At 40.0% G+C, this 20,666-nt stretch overlaps 1 protein-coding gene across 3 annotated transcripts in view; it reads left to right on the top strand.

The window, feature by feature from the left end:
• CAPRIN1 (cell cycle associated protein 1) overlaps nt 1–20,666 on the top strand; it is a 49,803-nt gene that overhangs the window by 4,933 nt on the left and 24,204 nt on the right. For all 3 annotated transcript variants that reach the window (XM_024255521.3, XM_063728490.1, XM_024255522.3), the window contains 4 exons: nt 15,314–15,376; nt 15,488–15,574; nt 19,837–20,075; nt 20,161–20,243. In XM_024255521.3, coding sequence (XP_024111289.1) covers nt 15,314–15,376; nt 15,488–15,574; nt 19,837–20,075; nt 20,161–20,243 — 472 coding nt within the window. The remainder of the gene's footprint in view (nt 1–15,313; nt 15,377–15,487; nt 15,575–19,836; nt 20,076–20,160; nt 20,244–20,666) is intronic.

Below are 20,666 nucleotides of genomic sequence, written 5' to 3'. Positions count from 1 at the left end.
TAAAAGGCTTGGTGGGTTTTTAAATTCAGGCTTATAAAGAGTACATGAATGTTTAGCAAAGGGAAGAAATACAGCTGTGATAAGGAGAATCAAGTGTAAAATCCATTTGCAAATCTTACAGGTAATATTGAATTGAGTGATTAACTGCCTGGTTTTCTTTATCAGTTCATTGGTGCTGAACTGGGCCCTAGGCTATGCAAGATATTTCGAAACCAAGTCATAATTTTAACCGAAGAGAGACCTCATTTGATATTATTAGATGTAATCAGTTGTGATATAGAATAAAAGATGTTTTAATAGATGACATTTAAAATTGTTATATTCTTTGTGAATATAATAGGTTTAGACTCTAGTGACTTTGGTAGGTGAAAGATTAACTAATGATCACTTGCGTAAAATGCAAAAATAGTCTGACAGCTTTTTAACCAATAAGTGACCAAAACTGATAGCCAGAAGTGTAGTGTTTTTTATACTTTTTCCTGAAGGCTTTCTGCACTTCATCTTTGCAGTTAGTAGTATTCTTTAAAAAGAATGCTGTTGTTGTGAGGGTAACATTTCTTTCTAGAATGTTGCAGTGTGTCTGTGCTTAGAATTTTCATTGCAGCTGTTGTGCAGAACTTACGTGTTCAGTGTTTTAAAATAAAAACATTTTTAACTGTTTTATAAGTAAAATCTTTCCTTGAGGCTATTACCTGAAGCCTTCTTTGACATTTAAGATCTCTTGATGTGTTTGCTTTTCCATGGGTTGCAAGAACTATTCTTCTGCAATGCAGAGGGCAAGATTATTTTGCATTCACCTTGTCACAGAAAAAAGCTGTAATGCTTAATTTGTTTCCCTTTGCTTGACTGTGTGTGTTTGTATGTGTAGCACTGGGAAGTATTTAAAAAGGTAAAGCTGTGAATTCCCCCAGGTGATAATGGGTACCTTTTTCTAGGGTGAGAGTCGAAGCCTAAGTATTACATTGAGAATGTATTGTTTTAACCTGGCCAAATTAGTGTACGCTGGGATACTACCCATGTGGCAAATATTTGAATGAGAATACATTTTGTGTGACTTACAGATTAAGCATACAATTTGCCAAAATTTTATGTAATTAATTTCATAGTTTACATTTAGGGCTAGATGAAGACTAGTACTGTTTCATCTTTTAGAAAAACTAACACTTTTCCTTTAAGTAAAAGTGTTAATTTTTGCAATACTTTTGCAAAAGGTTAAACTTATAGCAACTTTGTCATAGCTGTAATCTTAACACTGTTATAAAATTTAGAGGATTTTAAATTTTTATTTATTATCATTATTTGAGACGGTTTTGCTCTCGTTGCCCAGGCTGGAGTGTAATGGCGCGACTTCGGCTCACTACAACTTCCCCCTCCCAGGTTCAAGCTATTCTCCTGCCTTAGCCTCCTGAGTAGCTGGGATTACAGGCACCTGCCACCACGCCCGGCTAATTTTTTATATTTTTGGTAGAGATGGGGTTTCACCATGTTGGCCAGGCTGGTCTCAAAACGCCTAACCTGAAGTGATCCACCCGCTTCAGCCTCCAAAGTGTTGGGATTACAGGCATGAGCCACCACGTCCGGCCTAAGAGTGTTTTTTTAGAGCTTAAACCACCTTAGAATTTAGTCCAATTCATTTTATAGAAGACAAAACTGAGATGTTTATATGGAATGACTTAGGTTGGAATGGGTGATTTCCAAAGTTTCTCACAGTTTTTTTTGAAACAGAATCTTGCTGTGTCGCCCAGGGCTGGAGTGCAGTGGTGGAATCTCAGCTCACTGCAACCTCTGCCTCCTGGGTTCAGGTGATTCTCATGCCTCAGCCTCCTGAGTAGCTGGGATTACAGGTGCATGCCATCACCCCCAGCTAATTTTTGTATTTTTAGTAGAGACGGGGTTTTGCCATGTTGGCCAGGCTGGTCTCAAACTCCTGACCTCAAGTGATCTGCATGCCTTGGCCTCCCAAAGTGCTGGGATTACAGGCATGAGCCATCACACCCGGCCTCTTAAATAATGTTTTATGGGAGTAATTAGAATTTGTAATGTTCCACGGCCTAAGTGTAGTTTTCATGTTTAATTATGTAGAACCAAGTAAAGCCTTTTGCTTCAAATCCTTAGAGTTTTTCTGTTTTAAAAAACTGAATGCAAAAGAAAAATGCTTTCCATTTCTTTATTATTAGACCTTTATTAATGTCTCATTGTTAAACTTTGTGTTTGCATTGTCCGGGTAATGGGGTTCTGAGAATATCGGTAAGGTAAAATCCCAGTGTGTCAGGTATCGTTGGGACATCCATATTGTAATGAAATAAACTTTTATAAAGTTTAAACTCTTAAGTTTTTCTTTATGTTTAGCTCCCTATGTACATTTGTCAGACTCTACTCCAGCTTGGTATGTTGTAGACCGGAAAAATCTGGAAAAAGCATTACCAGTAGAGAGAAATAAGAAGTGTGACAACCTTTTCATCCAAATTACTGTATTCCAAGCTTCTGGGTATTTTTTGGTAATTGGTTCCTTTTTGTGGGGGAAATGAATGGTGTGTGTGTATACAGTATAGAAGAGTGAGAGGAGTAGCAGAAGAGAAATTCAGCCAAAGTTGGAACTGTAAATTGCTTTGTTTTAGCTCATTTATTTATTTCTTTCACTAGCTCTACTACAGTGCTTTTGTTAGATAGACTATGAGTACAAAAACGTGGGTGAAAGATAATTTACTGGGTAGAGTTCAAAATTCAAACTTCCTGAGGAAAGGGGAGGGTGTGCTTCTTGACCATGCTCAGCTAAAGTAGTTTGTTTCCTTTAACTTCCCCTGTTACCTATTGTCTGTACACTTCTTGACTTTTTTTTTTTTTTTTTTGAGACGGAGTCTTGCTCTGTCGCCCAGGCTGGAGTGCAATGGTGCGGCCTTGGCTCACTGCAACCTCCGCCTCCTGGGTTCAAGTGATTCTCTTGCCTCAGCCTCCTGAGTAGCTGGGACTACAGGTGCGTGCCACCACACCTGGCTAATTTTTTGTATTTTTAGTAGAGACGGGGTTTTGCCATTTTGGCCAGGCTGGTCTTGAACTCCTGACCTTTTGATCTGCCTGCCTTGGCCTCCAAAACTTCTTGACATTTTTATATTGCCTTGTGTTGTTAACCTTACATGTTTTTCTAAATTGGTAATAAGCTCTTTGTGGACAGAGACTATTAACATCACTCTGCTGTGCTTTCTCACACATGGTATATGCTGAATAAGTACTTGCTAGTTTGGCCAAATCATTGCATAGGAATATCTGTAGCTTCATTAACAACCCTGTTAAAATGGATTAATCCATGGGGTTAGGGAGGAAATGCTTTTTGCACAGAACTATTTACTTGCAGTGTTTTTTATTGAAATTGATTTTTTTCCTGAAGGGTTTTTACTTTTTACAGGTGCGTAGAGTTCAAGAGTAGGCAAGTAGAAGAATACTTTTTTTTTTTTTTTTAAAGCTGGGTAGCAGGCTGGGCATGGTGGCTCACGCCTGTAATCTCAGCATTTTGGGAGGCCGAGGCAGGTGGATCACCTGAGGTCAGGAGTTTGAGACCAGCCTGGCCAACCTGTGAAACCCCGCCTCTATTAAAAATATGTAAAATTAGTCGGGCATGGTGGCATGCAACTGTAGTTCCAGCTACTTGGGAGGCCGAGACAGGAGAATTGCTTGAACCTGGGAGGCAGACGTTGCAGTGAGCCGAGATCGTGCCACTGTACTTTAGCCTGGGCGACAGAGTGATACTCCATCTCAAAAAAAAAAAAAAACAAAAAAAAAACTGGGTAGCATTAGCAAGATATGTGAATGGTCTTAAGAGAACACAGATAATTCTTATTATTAGAACCATTGTACATTATTGGAAATTTCATTGCATTCTCCTCAATACTGTTCTAAAAATATTTTAATTTTAATTTTTTAGAGACAGGGTCTCACTATCACCCAAGCTGGAGTTCAGCAGGGCAATCATATGTCACTCCAACCTTGAACTCTTAGCCTTAAGCGATCCTCTTGCCTCAGCCTCTCAAAGTGTTGGGATTACAGGGTTGACCCACTGTGCCTGGCCCACCTCAATACTGTTATCTAAACATAGAAATAACTGAAATATACTTCAGTCATTAAAAAACCCTTAGGGCCTACACTCTGAGTTACATTGAACTTCTTTTTACATTGTGGACAGGAAAGATAGTAAGCAAAAGTTTCCTCAGTTTTTAAAAGGACGGTAGAAAGAACACACTGCAATCTATAGATGATCCATGGCAGCTATCTTCAAATGCTGAAAGCTTGCTCATGTAGCAGGAGTCTGTGCTGTTTTAGAAAACGAAAAAGTATTAAACAGTGATGGTGGGGATGTAATTTTTTTACATTTAACTCCCAAGGAATGTATTCATATAAATAAGTTGTACAGACTTATGCTAAGGAATAGCTTGGTTAAAACAACTAATATTTTGAAAGATGCCCTTTAAGATTATTTGTGATAATTTGCTTTTCAAATCCAGAAGCTTTAGACTTTTTAAGAATATAGTTCAAAGTAGGTGATGCTGGAACTTGTTAACATTTCTTTTTCCTACTAGAGTCAGCTGCTTCAATTCACTCAGACCTACCTGCGTAATTATAACCTTGGACAAGGGATAAGGGTTTTTACAGGATTGGCTTTTATCTTTTTTAAAAAATTGGACAAATGGCTTGTGAAACTAAACTCCTGGATACTTAACCTGCTTGAAAAATTATCTTACAATAGAACCTTAGGTAACATCCTTTTTTTTTTTTTGAGATGGAGTTTTGCTTTTGTTGCCCAGGCTGGAGTACAATGGCACGATCTCAGCTCATTGCAACCTCTGCCTCTTGGGTTCAAGTGATTCTCCTGCCTCAGCCTCCCAAGTAGCTGGTATTACAGGCAACCACCACCTCACCCGGCTAATTTTTTGTATTTTTAGCAGAGACCAGGTTTCGTCATGTTGCCCAGGCTGGTCTCGAACTCCTGACTTCAGGTGATTTGTCCACTTTGGCCTCCCAAAGTGTTGAGATTACAGGCATGAGCCACTGCACCTGGCCTAGGTTAGCATTCTTATGCCATTCTTAGCGTTCAGAAATCCAGCATTCCCGACAGGTGTTCATTCAGCTTCTGCTTTAACCAGTCTTCTAGGGCCTGGTAGAGTGCTCGTTTCTCAATGAAAGTTTGTTTCATTGGTGTGCCACTCTTTAAGTTCTTGGTGGTAGAAGTATATCCTTACCGGCTGGGCACAGTGGCTCATGCCTGTAATCCTAACACTTTTGGGAGGCTGAGGCGGGCAGATCACCTGATGTCAGGAGTTCGAGATCAGCCTGGCCAACATGGTGAAACCCCGTCTCTACTAAAAATACAAAAATTAGCTGTGCGTAGTGGCTCATGCCTGTAATCCTAGTTACCTGGGAGGCTGAGGCAGGAGAATCACTGGAACCTGGGAGGCAGAGGCTGCAGTGAGCCAAGATCGCGCCACTACACTCCAGCATGGGTGACACAGCGAGAGTCTGTCTCAAAAAAAAAAAAAAAGAGAAAAGTATATCCTTACCACCACTGTTTAATAGTCTTTGTTTTGTGGAACAGCATAGACTTCCGCTACGTGAGCATACTTTCAACATTTGAAGAAAGCTGCCATGGATCAGCTATGGATTGTAGTGTATGTTCTTTCTACCCTGCTTTTAAAAATTGAGGAAACTTTTGCTTACTATCTTTTTTGTCTTCTGGGGGATTTCACTAGCTAACAATACTCAGTTGAATTTGTGGAGGGCAAATAGGAGACAGTCAGCTGCCTACCATTGTGGGCAAAGTCAAAACTCGTAATTTTCTAAGTGAAGAACAAAGAATGTGGGGATTGGGGACTTGAAATAATACCTAGAAAAACTGATAAAGATTGGACCGGGCGCGGTGGCTCACGCCTGTAATCCCAGCACTTTGAGAGGCCAAGGCGGGCGGTTCATGAGGTCAGGAGATCGAGACCATCTTGGCTAACACAGTGAAACCCCGTCTCTACTAAAAATACAAAAAATTAGCCGGGCATGGTGGTGGGCGCCTGTAGTCCCAGCTACTCGGGAGGCTGAGGCAGGAGAATGGCGTGAACCTAGGAGGCGGAGCTTGCAGTGAGCCGAGATCACGCCACTGCACTCCAGCCTGGGTGACAGAGCAAGACTCTGTCTCGGAAAAAAAAAAAAAAGGAAAACTGCTAAAGATGATGGAAAGTTGAGAGGAAAAGAAATATTTTGTCTTTGCAAAAGTTGGTACAGTACTCTAGAAGTGATTTATTTGGCCTGGATACATAAAGTATAGCTAGGTGCTCTTAACTACTTTGGTTATTTTAGGCTTCATTTTTAAGTATTCCCTCTCAGTTTAGAGATCTCCTTATTTGAGAATAGGAGTTACGAAGTTTTCCTGGATAGCCAAGTTAGTTTTTTTCAGATGTTTCCTCCTAATCTTTCTTCTGACTATTTATAATTGTCTAGTTGTAGAATTTTTAGGGTTTTTTGGAGTTTATCATCTCTTTGCTATTTATTTTTAATTGCATAATTAAAAATTTCTTCTTAAATTTTTTATTTATGGAATTTGTTGGCTATAACAATAAAGAAGCAAAGCCCAGGAGGACATCTATCATGGATATCCCTCTTCTGGCACCCTAATGGCACCTACTGAACTTAATTTAAAAAATCCATTTCAAGAAAGTAACTTTGGTGATGAGAAACTCCTTGGGAAGAATGGAAGATCTAGATGTATTGCAGTTCAGCACAACATAATAATCTGATTGGAGAAAGGAAGAAAACAGCAGCAGCAGAGGCAGAGCTGGAATGTCGCAACAGCTGGAATCCAGAATGACATTCTAAGGGGGAGGGTTGTTAAGGCACAAATGATTTTTCTGGGATTTAAGACCTTACTTAGGTAAGTTATTTAACTGTGTCTTTCAATTTACAGTTAGGTGAAATATGATTGATAGTAGTGCCTCCCTGATAGGGTTAGCTACCTTTTAAATTTGAATGTCTGTTACATAGTGAATACTGTCAACTATTAAAAGCAGTAAAGAAACAGGATATAGAGTGAGACTGGATAGCACTTGTTGGGATAATTATTTCCCAGTACCACATGACTCTGACATCTACTGGGTGTGGTCACACCTCTCCCATGATTCCCCCTTAAAGACTGGGTAATCTGGGAAATGGCCTGATTTTTATCTTGCTCATATGTGTGCTATAAATGGCTTTTTAATACACTTAGGATACTCAGTAGCTGAAAAGGAACTCTAAATTGAATTTCAAGTTAGAAAGGATCTAAGAGGGCAGGTGTGTGTTATCAACATTGTAACGTAGTAGGCTTTCTGATGAAGATAGTTTTTTTTTTTGAGATGGAGTTTCGCTCTTGTTGCCCAGGCCGGCGTGCAATGGTGTGATCTCAGCTCACCGCTACCTCCACCTCCCGGGTTCAAGCAATTCTCCTGCCTCAGCCTCCCTAGTAGCTGTGTTTACAGGCATGTGCCACCATGCCTGGCTAATTTTGTATTTTTAGTAGAGACGGGGTTTCTCCATGTTGGTCAGGCTGGTCTTGAACTCCTGACCTCAGGTGATCCACCTGTCTTGGCCTCCCAAAGTGCAGGGATTACAGGTGTGAGCCACCGCGCCCGGCCTGAAGATACATTTTTATGCTAGGAAAATGGTTTCATTCTCTAGGAAAAATGCTTAATATCTTATTTTATGTATTTCATGAGTAGCTGACCAATTTATTGTTACCTCTGCTGCTGCTGTTAGCCATGTTCCAGCCTAGGAAAGAATAAAGCTGTGTCTGTCTGGAGCCCTTTATTACTCCTATCTTTACCATTCTGTTCTTAGTATAATGTTGGATCTGTCAATGTGACAAGCTATTCCTTGTATATTGGCTTAGTTCATGCTGTAAATTTTAACACCAGTGGACAGATTTTCTAGTTGGACTTTAATGTAAGCCATTTGAATAGGAAGTGACAATAGGAATGAAGCCACTTAAGATGGCATCGTTTTTCTCTTGAGTAGTCTGTGCTTTCAAAGATTAGGCAAATTGTATTTGGAGAAGTACAGATACCATATCCTTTTCCTTATCATGGAAGGCCACTTAAGGAGTGAGCTGAGATTGCAAGCTATAGTAATCTTTATAGCTATAGTAATAGCTATTTCATTTTGAAAAGTAAAAAATTAGACCAATTGTCGTAAGAGGCTTTCTGTTTATAGTGTACATTTTGGTATTTACCACTTAGTTTAACTTCTGAGGTGTCAGCTAAGAATGCAAGATTTAACAAAAGTACTACTTATAAATGGCAGATGATAAGCCTTTGTTTTTTCTCTCTCACCTCTCCTTCTCAAAGGTGGTAACCTCTAAGTGTTCAGATCATAAACGAGTGTTCTCTTCATGGAATAGTTACTAGGTTAGATTTGTAAGCTGGTCTAGAAACCCAGCCATAGTTCAAGTTTTCTGAGTTGTTTAAAGTTTCAACTTTAAAGTTTATTAAACAACTTACTTCCAAATTAAAGCTGCCATATAATGGTTTTTTTTTTTTTTTTTTTTTTTTTGAGACGGAGTCTCGCTCTGTTGCCCAGGCTGGAGTGCAGGGGCGCTATCTTGGCTCACTGCAAGCTCTGCCTCCTGGTTTCTCACCTTTCTCCTGCCTCAGCCTCCTGAGTAGCTGGGACTACAGGTACCCGCAACCACGCCCGACTAATTTTTTTTTTTGTATTTTTGGTAGAGACAGGGTTTCACCTTGTTAGCCAGGATGGTCTCGATCTCCTGACCTCTTTATCCGCCCGCCTCGGCCTCCCAAAGTGCTGGGATTACAGGCGTGAGCCACTGCACCTGGCCCCGTATAATGGTTTTTAAGGTCACTAATCATATCATATGTTTGATTCAGAATAATTTATTTCCGGGTTCTACTGGGCTATTACAAGTTAATTACAATGTATTTGAACAAGATGAGTGTTTCTCAAACTTAAGCATGCATCAGAATCACCCAGAAGACTCAATACCAACTACAAATTGCTGGGTTCCACCAACCACCACTGAGTTTCTGATTCAGTAGGTCTGGGGTAGTGCCTGAGAATTGGTGTTTCTAACAAGTCGCCAGTTGATGCTGATGTTGCTGGTTTGGGGCCCACAGTTTTAAAAATCACTGACATAAACCAACATAGGGTCTCTGCTCTGCAGAGATCTGATTATATATAACAGTGAAACAAAGTCCTTCCCAGCTCAGATTCCATGGTGATAAAGTTCTTTGTATACCTCAATAGCTGAGAGATCAGGAAATGCTATATTTTACTGATAAGGGAAAAACTAGTGCCTTTTAATTAAGTTTTTCTTGTCATCCTGCAGTTTTCTTAATAAATTCGTATTTCCTCATATGAGTGCTGTTTCTTAGAAACTTTGATCAGACTTAGGATCCTGCTTTCCTTGAAGCTTAGGCAAGGACAGGGGATAGGATATTTATAATAGTAGTGTAGAAAGTGTTAACAGCCGTGGAAGAGCATGTGTAATGCTATGATGAAACTTTCTTTTTTTATTGTGGTTAGAAAAATGTTATATGGATGACCTGTAGTTTCTTTTGATCTCACTCTTGGTCAGGCTGGAGTGTGATATCGTGATCACACGTTGAGGCTACTCACTGCAGCCTCAACCTCCCCAGACTCAGTGATCCTCCTACCTGCACCTCCTGGGACTGCAGGTGTGCGCCACCAGGCCTGGTTAATTTTTGTTTTTTTTTGCAGAGACAGGGTTTTGCCATGTTGCCCGGGCTGGTCTTGAACTCCTACTCTTGAGCTCAGATAGTTTCCTCACCTTGGCCTCTCGAAGTGCTAAAGTGCTAGGATTACAGGCGTGAGCCACTGTGCTCAGCCAAGACCTGTAGTTTCTGTACCTTTTACATTTATTTTTATTTATTTATTATTTATTTTTTTTTGAGACAGATTCTCACTCTGTCACCCAGGCTGGAGTGCAGTGGCACGATCTTGGCTCTCTGCAACCTCTGCCTCCTGGGTTCAAGCAGTTCTCCTGCCTCAGCCTCCCAAGTAGCTGGGATTACAGGTGTCCGCCACCACACCCGGCTCATTTTTGTATTTTTAGTAGAGACGGGGTTTCACCATATTGGCCAGGCTGGTCTCGAACTCCTGACCTTGTGATCCGCCTGCCTCGGCCTCCCAAAGTGCTGGAATTACAGGCGTGAGCCACCGCGCCTGGCCACCTTTTTTATTTATTTATTTTTTTGAGACAGAGTCTCACTCTGTTGTCCAGGCTGGAATGCAGTGGCATGATCTTGGCTCACTGCAACCTCCACCTGCTGCCTCAGCCTCCCGAGTAGCTGGGACTACAAGCATGTGCCACCATGCCTGGCTAATTTTTGTATTTTTTTTTTTTTTTTTTTGGTAGAGATAGGGTTTCACCATGTTGGCCAGGCTGGTTTCCAACTCTTGACCTCATGATCCACCCGCCTCGGCCTCCCGAAGTGCTGGCATTACAGGCGTGAGCCATCACACCCAGCATTTTTTTTTTTTTTTAAAGACAGTCTTACTCTGTTTCCCAGGCTGGAATGCAGTGACACAATCTTGACTCAGTGTAGTCTCCACCTCCCGGGTTCAAGTGATTCTCGTGCTTCAGCCTCCTGAGTAGCTGGGATTACAGGTTCATGCCACCATGCCCAGCTAATTTTTGTATATTTAGTAGATATGAGATTTTGTCATGTTGGCCAGGATGGTCTTGAACTCCTGACCTCAAGTGATCTGCCTGCCTTGGCCTCCCAAAGTGTTGGGATTACAGGTGTGAGCCATGGCGTCAGGACCTGTACCTTTGATTTACTACATTTTTTTGATTGAGCAATTCAGTTCGCTGGGTATAAGGAACTGTGGTCTGCTCTTTGAAAATTCTGTAAAAGATTCTTGAGATTGTTGAGTTATGATCTATATACTTCTTTCTTTACAGTAAATTCATCAGTTCTTCACCTTTTAAAAATCTCAGTTATTGGATTGAAACATGAGAAATATGTTAATAGTAATACTAAATCAGAATAAATAGGCATATGAGCTTTAATAAAATGCACAGTTTTTTTTTTTTTAAATTTTTATTTTATTGGCCAAGATACTGTGCTGTCACCCAGGCTGGAGGGCAGTCGTGCACATCACAACTTCCAATTTGTGGTCTCGTGATCATCCTGTCTCAGCCTCCCAAGTAGCTAGGACCATAGGCACTAAGTTAAAAAATTTCCACGCCTCAGTAATTTTTAAATTTTTTGTAGAGACAGGTTCTCACTATGTTGTCCAGGCTGGTCTTGAACTCCTAGCCTCAAGTGATCCTTCTGCCTTGGCCTCCCAAAGTGCTGGGATTGCAGGCCTGAGCAACCATGCCTGGCCATAATGTATAGATCTTTATTTTGGCTATGCAGCGTTCTTTTTGCATACTTTCTTTTGTCATAATGTTCCATGAAGATGTGTACCATGAAGCTGAGTTTCACATACTGGCTGTTTCCCTTTTCATTTCCCCTTTAACCTTGTTCCAGTTATTGCCGTGTAACAGATTAATCCAAAATTTAAGGGATTAAAACCATGATTTTCTTATGCACAAAGATTCTGCCTGTCAGGGATTCAGACAGGGCACACCCGAGTTTTGATGTTTCTGTTCGATGACACTGGGGGCCTCATGTGGGAAGACTAAGACTTGTTCATTCATATGTTTGTTGCTTGGACTAAAATGAGTAGAACCACAGGGATTGCTGATCAGAAGCAAGAGGCCTTTCCTCATGGCATGGCTTCCTCGTGATGTGGCAGTCGCAGAGTTACTGTATTTGTGTGATGGCTGAAGGCTCCAAATACAAGTGTTTGGATCACCAGCAAACAAGGCAGAGATGGATTGCTTTTATGACTCAGCCTTGGAAATCATACAGCATCACTTACACAGTACTCTTGGTTGAAGCTCACTCAAGTACAATGGCAGGGGAAGTAGACTAGTTGTTAATGGAGTAGTGCCAAGGTCACATTGTAGAACAGTATGTGAGAATGCATGCAGATTTTGTAGCTATCTTTGGAAAATGTAATCTGCAATAGCTCTCGGTTTGGATGCATTCTAAATTTGTTATTGTGTAGAAAATTGGAGGTTTTCTACTCTAGGATAGGTTGTCCTACTATAGGATAGTATAGGTTCATAATTAAGGATTGTTATTGGTGAGAGTCCTGACAATGTACTGAAGTCTGTCAATTTTAATATCTTTTCTATTGCGTGGAATTCTTATTGTTTTCATTATACAAACTATATGTTCATTGCACAGTAGTTAAGTGTATAAAACAAAGCAAAAGGAACACAGCTCCAGCTATAATTTTACCACTCAGGTACCATTCTTACCTTTTTCATTGTTTATCTTTTTATGTTTATTTTCATCGCTACACAGGCATTTTTTAGGAGTTTGATTCTACATCCATTTTGGTTAGATATACAAACTCCACCCCATGAGGGATGTATGGTGTATTTCTAGATTTAGCAACAATTTTCTTGAAAAATGTACAATACTATAGAAAAATGAAGGAAGATAATAAATACCAGGTATAAGTTAATAACAGTGTTTCTTTTGTTCAGTAATAATGAACTGTGTACTAGCACTGAACTTTAGGTCCTCCTATTTGCATATTTTCTGTTTGTATATTTTTAAATAGAGGAATTGTGATTATAATATTATTTTGGAATATCCTAAATCATAAATTCAAAACTTATTCAGTTTTTTCTTTTTTTTTTTAAGATGGAGTCTCGCTTTGTCCCAGGCTGGAGTGCAGTGGCATGATCTCAGCTCACTGCAACCTCTGCCTCCCAGGTTCAAGCGATTCTCCTGCCTCAGCCTTCTGAGTAGCTGGGATTACAGGTGTGCACCACCATGCCCGGCTAATTTTTGTATTTTTGGTAGAGACAGGGTTTCACAATGTTGGCCAGGCTGGTCTTGAACTCCGGACCTTGTTATCTGCCGACGTTGGCCTCCCAAAATGCTGGGATTACAGGTGTGAGCCACTGGGCCTGGTCTAGTTTTTTATTTCTTAAAAATAGCCTACCCTTTAAACAAATAAAATTTTTTATTTTAAAACTTTTTAGCTTCCCAAGCTTATGAGTCTTCCCTTCCCTTTTAAAAAAGAGAATGAACTATCTGTTGATCCTCAGAGTATTGTGAGGTAATTAGACACATCATCTGCACCTGGGGTCAGGTCTGTCCTATCAGTGTAAAAAAACCTTTTTTTTTTTTTTTCCCCTCAAATCAGTAGACTGAAATTTTATACCTGTTTATTTGGAGGCTTATAGATGGTGTGAAATAGTTCATCTAATAATAAAATTGGATACTATTAAAAGCCTTTAATGCCTTAGTGATTATCTTGGTTTTATTTACCTCCAGTGTTATGAAGGAATTGTGGTAGGGTTTTCAATTTGGGGTAGAATGGCTAGGCAAGTTGACATTTGTTTATGGTACAAAGAAAATAGATCATTTGACCTAGAAAAAAAGAAAAAACAAAACTTATTACCATTGCTTTTAAACTGGCATCTGTGGTTTCTGAATGCCCTTTATTAGAATTTAACTTTGTACTTTGTTTCACAATTTTATTATTGGTAAGGGGGTAAGGAACTATGTATGTTCATAATTTATTGGGATTAAGTGTTGTCCTGTTAATTTAGATTTATCCTCATTCCCTGTCCTCTGACCTTTACAATAATAACAGTTTGTGACTCTGTTGCATTACCTGAATATCTGTGGGGTTTTACCTAATAGTAGCCTGGGAAACCTGCAAAGTTTTAATCTTAGCAAGAAAATGTGATCTTAAACCAGATGTTAGTTTTCTGTCCTCACCCTTGAACTAACAAAGCAAAGCTGTTGACTTGTGTACTAGTGAGGTGGTAGCTATCTTGTTCAAGATAAATGGATGAAGTACATTAAAGACAATATGCCCATGAGTTTATTCAGAAAAAAAAATACTTTTTTCCCCCCGGGGTGGGGAGCAGCGTCTCACTCTGTCGCCCAGGCTGGAGTTTTGGCATTATTTCTGCTAACTGCAGCCTTCACCTCCAGGGTTCAAATGATTCTCCCACCTCAGCCTTCCAAGTACCTGAGACTACAGGCTCGTACCACCATACCCAGCTAATTTTTGTGTTTTTTGGTAGAGATGGGGTTTCATCATGTTGGCCAGGCTGGTGTTAAACTCCTGACCTCAAGTGATCCACCCACCTTGGCCTTCCAGAGTGCTGGGATTACAGGCGGGAGCCACCGTGCCTGGCCCGAAAAAATAACTCTTTTTTTTTTTTTTTGGATGCAAAATTTCACCCTTGTTGCCCAGGCTGGAGTGCAATGGTGCGATCTCGGCTCACTGCAGCCTCTGCCTCCTGGGTTCAAGTGATTCTCCTGCCTCAGCCTCCTGAGTAGCTGGGATTACAGGCATGCACCACCATGCCCAGCTAATTTTGTATTTTTAGTAGAGACGAGGTTTCTCTATGTTGGTCAGGCTGGTCTCGAACTCCTGACCTCAGGTGATCCGCCCACCTCGGCCTCCCAAAGTGCTAGGATTACAGGTGTGAGCCACCGCATTCAGCCTAAAAATACTCTTATATCACCTAGTCACATGAATTCTTACTATGGGGAGAGGGAGAGGCAAAAATTTAACTTGATAAATGTCTGATATGCTCACTTGAGTATAAGCAGGATCCTAACCAAATTGTGGCCCCTACCCATGTGGGTAGGAGCCATATGCCTAGTCCATCTAATACTCTTTCTTGATTAAGCTAAAGAATGAATAATGTTGTGCCATTGGTTTACAATACAGCCTTTGATATCATTCAGCAATGGTTGGAGTATATCTAAAAAGTTTTATGTACTTAGGCTGGGCGCGGTGGCTCATGCCTGTAATCCTAGCACTTGGGGAGGCCGAGGCAGGTGGATCACCTGAGGTCAGGAGTTTGAGACCAGCCTGGCCACATGGTGAAACCCTGTCTCTACAAAAAATACAAAAAAATTAGCTGGACGTGGTGGTGAGTGCCTGTAATCCCAGCTACTTTAGGGGCTGATGCAGTAGAATAGCTTGAACGTGGGAGGCAGAGGTTGCATTGAGACAAGATCGTGCCATTGCACGCTAGCCTGGGCGACAAGAGCGAAACTCTGTCTCAAAAAAAAAAATTTTTATGTACTTAAACTGGAATATATCTTAAAAGTTTATTTAAGGCAAAATTTCAGACAAACTTAGAGGATTGTGAGGGTTTTGTCAAGCATGCTTAAGCTGGTATGTACCTTCAAAACGGAATGTAATTCTTTTTTTTCTTTTAACATAGGGTAAGCTTGATGATTACCAGGAACGAATGAACAAAGGGGAAAGGCTTAATCAAGATCAGCTGGTAAAGATGTTATATTTTTATTTTAGACCTAATGCTCACTATTTTAAATAGAAAAATTAATTTTGTGGTTTTTTGTCTTTCCAGTAAAGTTTGGGTTCTTTGTCCTTTTAGGATGCCGTTTCTAAGTACCAGGAAGTCACAAATAATTTGGAGTTTGCAAAAGAATTACAGAGGAGTTTCATGGCACTAAGTCAAGATGTAAGTAAAAGAAAGTATACATATTTATGAAATACTTTTGTTGTTTCTTTGGGTTTTAGTCCTTCCATTACTATTGATAAGCTCTCTGCAAGGTGAGACAGTTGTATCCAATTATATCTAAGATGCCTTCACATTCTGTAAAGTTTAGTGTAACACCTGAAAGATGTCTTTTAAAAATACTAAGTTTGAAACTGGGGGCGGTGGCATGTGCTTGTAGCTCTGGCTCCTCAATAGGTTGAGGCCAAGAGTTCATGGCTGCGGTGCATATGATCGTTCCTGTGAATAGCCACTGCACTTCAGCCTGGGCAACGTGATAAAACCCCATCTCTAAAAAAAACATTAAATTTAAAAAATTTTTTAAAACGACCAAGTTTGAGATTTGACAAACATGTGTAGTAGCTATGCTAAAGGTCTCATTGGTTTAAAATGTTAGCTCTGCAAATACATAAAAAATCAGATAGTCATTAGAAATACATAAATAAATGTTTTTATTTATCATGTTCCTTATGTCTAATGACTCACAATTTAAACTGTCAGAAAATAAAGAGGCTCGTTTATATAATTGGTAATTATTCTCTGCTTTAGGAACCTTAAGGGGTATGGCAAACTGATGTGCTCCTATATCAGCACTCGATCCAACTTAATAGTGGGTTTTTGATGTGACAAAAACCTTTGGGAATAAGGACAAAAGTTAAATGCAAGCAAAGTCAGATAATTTGTTGAGGCCAGAAAATTAAGCCATCTGAATAAGTGTCATCTTCTTTGGAGAAGACTAATAACATTGAAATACAGGCATGTACTCCATAATGATGTTTCAGTCAACTGTGGACCACATATATGATGATGGTCCCATAACATTGTAATACTGTATTTTTACTGTACCTATTCTGTGTTTAGATATATAAATACCTCTGTGTTACAGTTGCCTACAGTAGTCAGTACAGTAACATGCTGTACACATTTGTAGTCTAGGAGCTAATATGCTATACCACATAGCCTAGGTGTGTAGTAGATTGTACTATCTAGGTTGTGTAAGTACATTCCATGTTTGCACAACGATGAAATTCCATACTGACATATTTCTCAGAATGTATCCTTGTTAAGTAATGTGTGACTATGTAAAGTTGCCTCTAATTTGCTGAAACAAAAAACAGTTTATTATATGAGACAATGCAGTGTAGGGATTAAGAGATCAGATTCTAGAAGCAGACTGCCCAGTTGAATCCTAATTTTGTGACTTGACTTTGTAGTTTGACCATGGATGAGTTACTTAATTTCACTGTTCTTGTATTAGTCAAGGTTTTCCAGAGAAACAGATCCAAATAGGATAGAAAGGGGGCTGATGGGCAGAGGCCATCACAGTGCCTCGGTTTTCTAATCTGTAAAATGGTGATAATAACCTCATAGGGTTGTGCTTAGAACAGTATTTGATGTATAACTAATATATTTGAAGCACTTAATCCTTCTTTTGTTTGTTTGTTTTGTTTTGAGACAGAGTCTTGCTCTGTCGCCCAGGCTGGAGTGCAGTGCTGCTATCTCAGCTCACTGCAACCTCCGCCTCCCGAGTAACTGGGACTACAGACCTGCGCCACCATGCCAGTCTAATTTTTAAATTTCTAGTAGGAACGGGGTTTCACCATGTCAGCCAGGCTTGTCTCAAACTCCTGACCCCTCAGATGATCGGCCTGCCTCAGCCTCCCAAAGTGTTGGGATTACAGGCGTGAGCCAACGTGCCTAGCTTCAATTACTTAATCTTAGAATTACTTATTACATCTGATTAGGGAAGGAAAATCTTTGCTGAAAACAAAAAAAGTAATTTAATTTTGTACCTAGTGTCTTAGTCAACTTTGTGTTACTATAATGGAATGCCTGAGACTGGATAATTTATATAAAGAACAGAAATTTGTTTCTCACACTTCTGGATCCTGGGAAGTCCAAGATCAAGGTACCAGCATCTTGTTGCATTACTGTGTTCTCACCTGGTGGTAGAAGGCTTAAGGGCAAGAGAGAGTGATCATACTCCTGCAAGCTCTTTTTATAGTAGTATTAATTCATTCTAAATAGCTCCCAAAAGGCCCACCCTCCCAACACTATTGCGTTGGGAAGGTTAAGTTTCCAACACTTGAATTTTAGGGGGACGCATTCAGACCATAGCACCAAAGGAGAGATTTATTCCACTTAGCTTAATGAACCCTGCCCAATTTCCTTTTCTTGCTTTTTTAAAATAGAAGCAGGATTGCTATACAGTTTAATGTAACATCTGTTTTGGAAGTTACTATCACTGTGTAATGAAAATACCTGTATCCTTTTTTGCTACTCTTGTAACACTTGGGTATTTTCAGGACTTTTCTCTGAGCTTTAACTTCATTAGCAGAGCTTTTATTTGTCTTTGATCCTTTGGTATACTTTCCACAATTATTAAACATGCTTTTTGTTTAGCATTCAAGAACTTTAGCCTGGCTCTGGCCTACCTTTTCACCTTTTTCCTTCTTGAACTGTTCATTTCATACAGAATAGCTTTCTTATCTTCTTTTGCTTTGTTAACTTCCTTTCATATTCCTGTCCCTCTTCCTATGTTTCCTGCCTCCACCTACCTATAAAGACCTTCCTGGGCAGGGTGTGGTTGCTCACGCCTGTAACCCCAGCACTTTGGGAGGCCGAGGTGGGTGGATCACCTGAGGTCAGGAGTTCGAGACCAGCCTGGCCAACATAGTGAAACCCTGTGTCTGCTAAAAATACAAAAATTAGCCAGGCGCGGCAGCACACACCTGTAATCCGAGGAGGCTGAGGGAGGAGAATTACTTGAACTTGGGAGGTAGAGGTGTCAGTGAGCCAAGATCGTGCCACTGCACTCCTGGGCAACAGAGTGAAACTCCATCTCAAAAAACAAACAAACAAAAAACACCTTCCTGGCTGGTCATGGTGGCTCATACCTGTAATCCTAGTATTTTAGGAGGCCGAGGTGAGAGGATCGCTTGAGGCCAGGAGTTCAAGACCCAAGACCAGCCTTGGAAACATAGACCTTGCCTCAAAAAACTCTTTTTGAATTATTTTTTTAAAAAAGAAGACTTATTTATTTATTTATTTTTTTGAGACAGTCTCACTGTTTCACCCAGGCTGGAGTGCAGTAGCATGATCTCAGCTCACTGTAGCTATCACTTGCCATTTATTGCTAAGATATTTATTCTGCACACTCTGTTACCATTATAGATTTGTCTTGTTATTCCAGCCTTTTTCGTTCTTCCCAGGTCTCCTTCCCCATTTTTCCCGTTAGTATAGGTTTCATATGTCCCTATTTTGGTTTTCTGTGTCTTGGTTCATCCTAGTGAGGCTTGAGAAAGGGGAAAAAGTGGTAAGGAAAACACTGCCATGGCTTTTGAAAAGACTAGCCTTCCTCTTTTCCCAGCCTCATGTTAGATACACGGGAGAGGGAGAGGAGTAATTGAGTTTGGCTGATGCTTTCCCTTCAGCCTTTCCAGGAAAGAAAAAAAGGAATGTGGGAAAAATACATTCATACTTAGCTTTATCTATTTTTCTCCACCAGCATCATCTTATTCATAAAAACAAATTAGGCACTCTTTTCAGTAAGATGGAATGTCTTTCTGAGAGACTGGCAGCGGATTATTTGGGGCAAAGGGGCACTTGTAGGTTTTTGGCATTTCCTTGTGAGTCATTAGTAGATACTCAAAGTTAGAACTTTGGGTCATTTGCCCATAGAGGGGCTAGATCGAGGTAAGATTTTTATTGTTGCTGTGGTTGGGTTTCTTTTTTAATTGGCCTAGGCCTTTACATTTCTGTATAATTTCTAAATTCATAAAATTTTTACTTTTTATATGCATAATGAAAAACTTCAGACATATATACCTAACTAAAGAAAACAATACAACGAAACTCTTTGTACCTGCACCCAGCTTGTATATTTATCATCTCATGGTCAATCGTATTTCATATAAATCCACATTCATTTCCTTGCTCCCTTTGCCCTCTAGATTATTTTGAAACAAGCACCAAACACATTGTTTCATCAGTAATATTTCAGTAGTAAAATACCTTCTAGGGAAAGAGCTGTTCTGAATTTTTAACCATTGCTTAAAATAGATTATGTTTAAACTGTATTTGTAAGTCAGGAATCATCCTTTCGTGTATTGGGGTCATATCTCACTCATTGAGTAAAACATGTCTTATTTAAGCTGGACCTGAAATGGATTGAACTAAGTTTTATATAACTAATTTTGGTGTTTTACGTTTATATTGTTTTGCAGATTCAGAAAACAATAAAGAAGACAGCACGTCGGGAGCAGCTTATGAGAGAAGAAGCCGAACAGAAACGTTTAAAAACTGTACTTGAGCTACAGTATGTTTTGGACAAATTGGGAGATGATGAAGTGCGGACTGACCTGAAACAAGGTTTGAATGGAGTGCCAATATTGTCCGAAGAGGAGTTGTCATTGTTGGATGAATTCTATAAGCTAGTAGACCCTGAACGGGACATGAGCTTGAGGTATTAGTGGTATTTGATAACAGAAACTTCTGAGTATTTAAGTTGACAACTGAAAGGTTATTAATTAGCTATTTACTATTAAAAGGTTGAATGAACAGTATGAACATGCCTCCATTCACCTGTGGGACCTGCTGGAAGGGAAGGAAAAACCTGTATGTGGAACCACCTGTGAGTATCACTGATAACTTTGATTTTATAACTAGGAATCTTTAAAAACTAATTTTCCTATGTTTATAGTTCACTTGGAAGAAAAAAATTACTTTTCTTTTCTTTTTTTTTTTTTTGGAGACAGAGTCTACTCTGTTGCCCAGGTTGGAGTGTAGTGGCGTGATCTCAGCTCACTGCAACCTCCGCCTCCCGGGTTCAAGTGATTCTATCACCTCAGCCTCCCGAGTAGCTGGGATTACAGGCATGCGCCACCACCCCTGGCTACTTTTTGTATTTTTAGTAGAAACAGGGTTTCGCCATGTAGGCCAGGCTGGTCTCGAACTCCTTACCGCAAATGATTCACCTGCCTGGGCCTCCCAGAGTGCTGGGATTACAGGTGTGAGCCACTGCGCCCAGCTATTTTTCCTATTTAAAATTAATATT

Source organism: Pongo abelii, chromosome 9 (genome assembly GCF_028885655.2).
Source record: "Pongo abelii isolate AG06213 chromosome 9, NHGRI_mPonAbe1-v2.0_pri, whole genome shotgun sequence".
Taxonomy (NCBI): Eukaryota; Metazoa; Chordata; class Mammalia; order Primates; family Hominidae; genus Pongo; species Pongo abelii.
The sequence above is the reverse complement of the archived record's forward strand: the minus strand, read 5'-3'. Positions and strand labels throughout refer to the sequence as shown.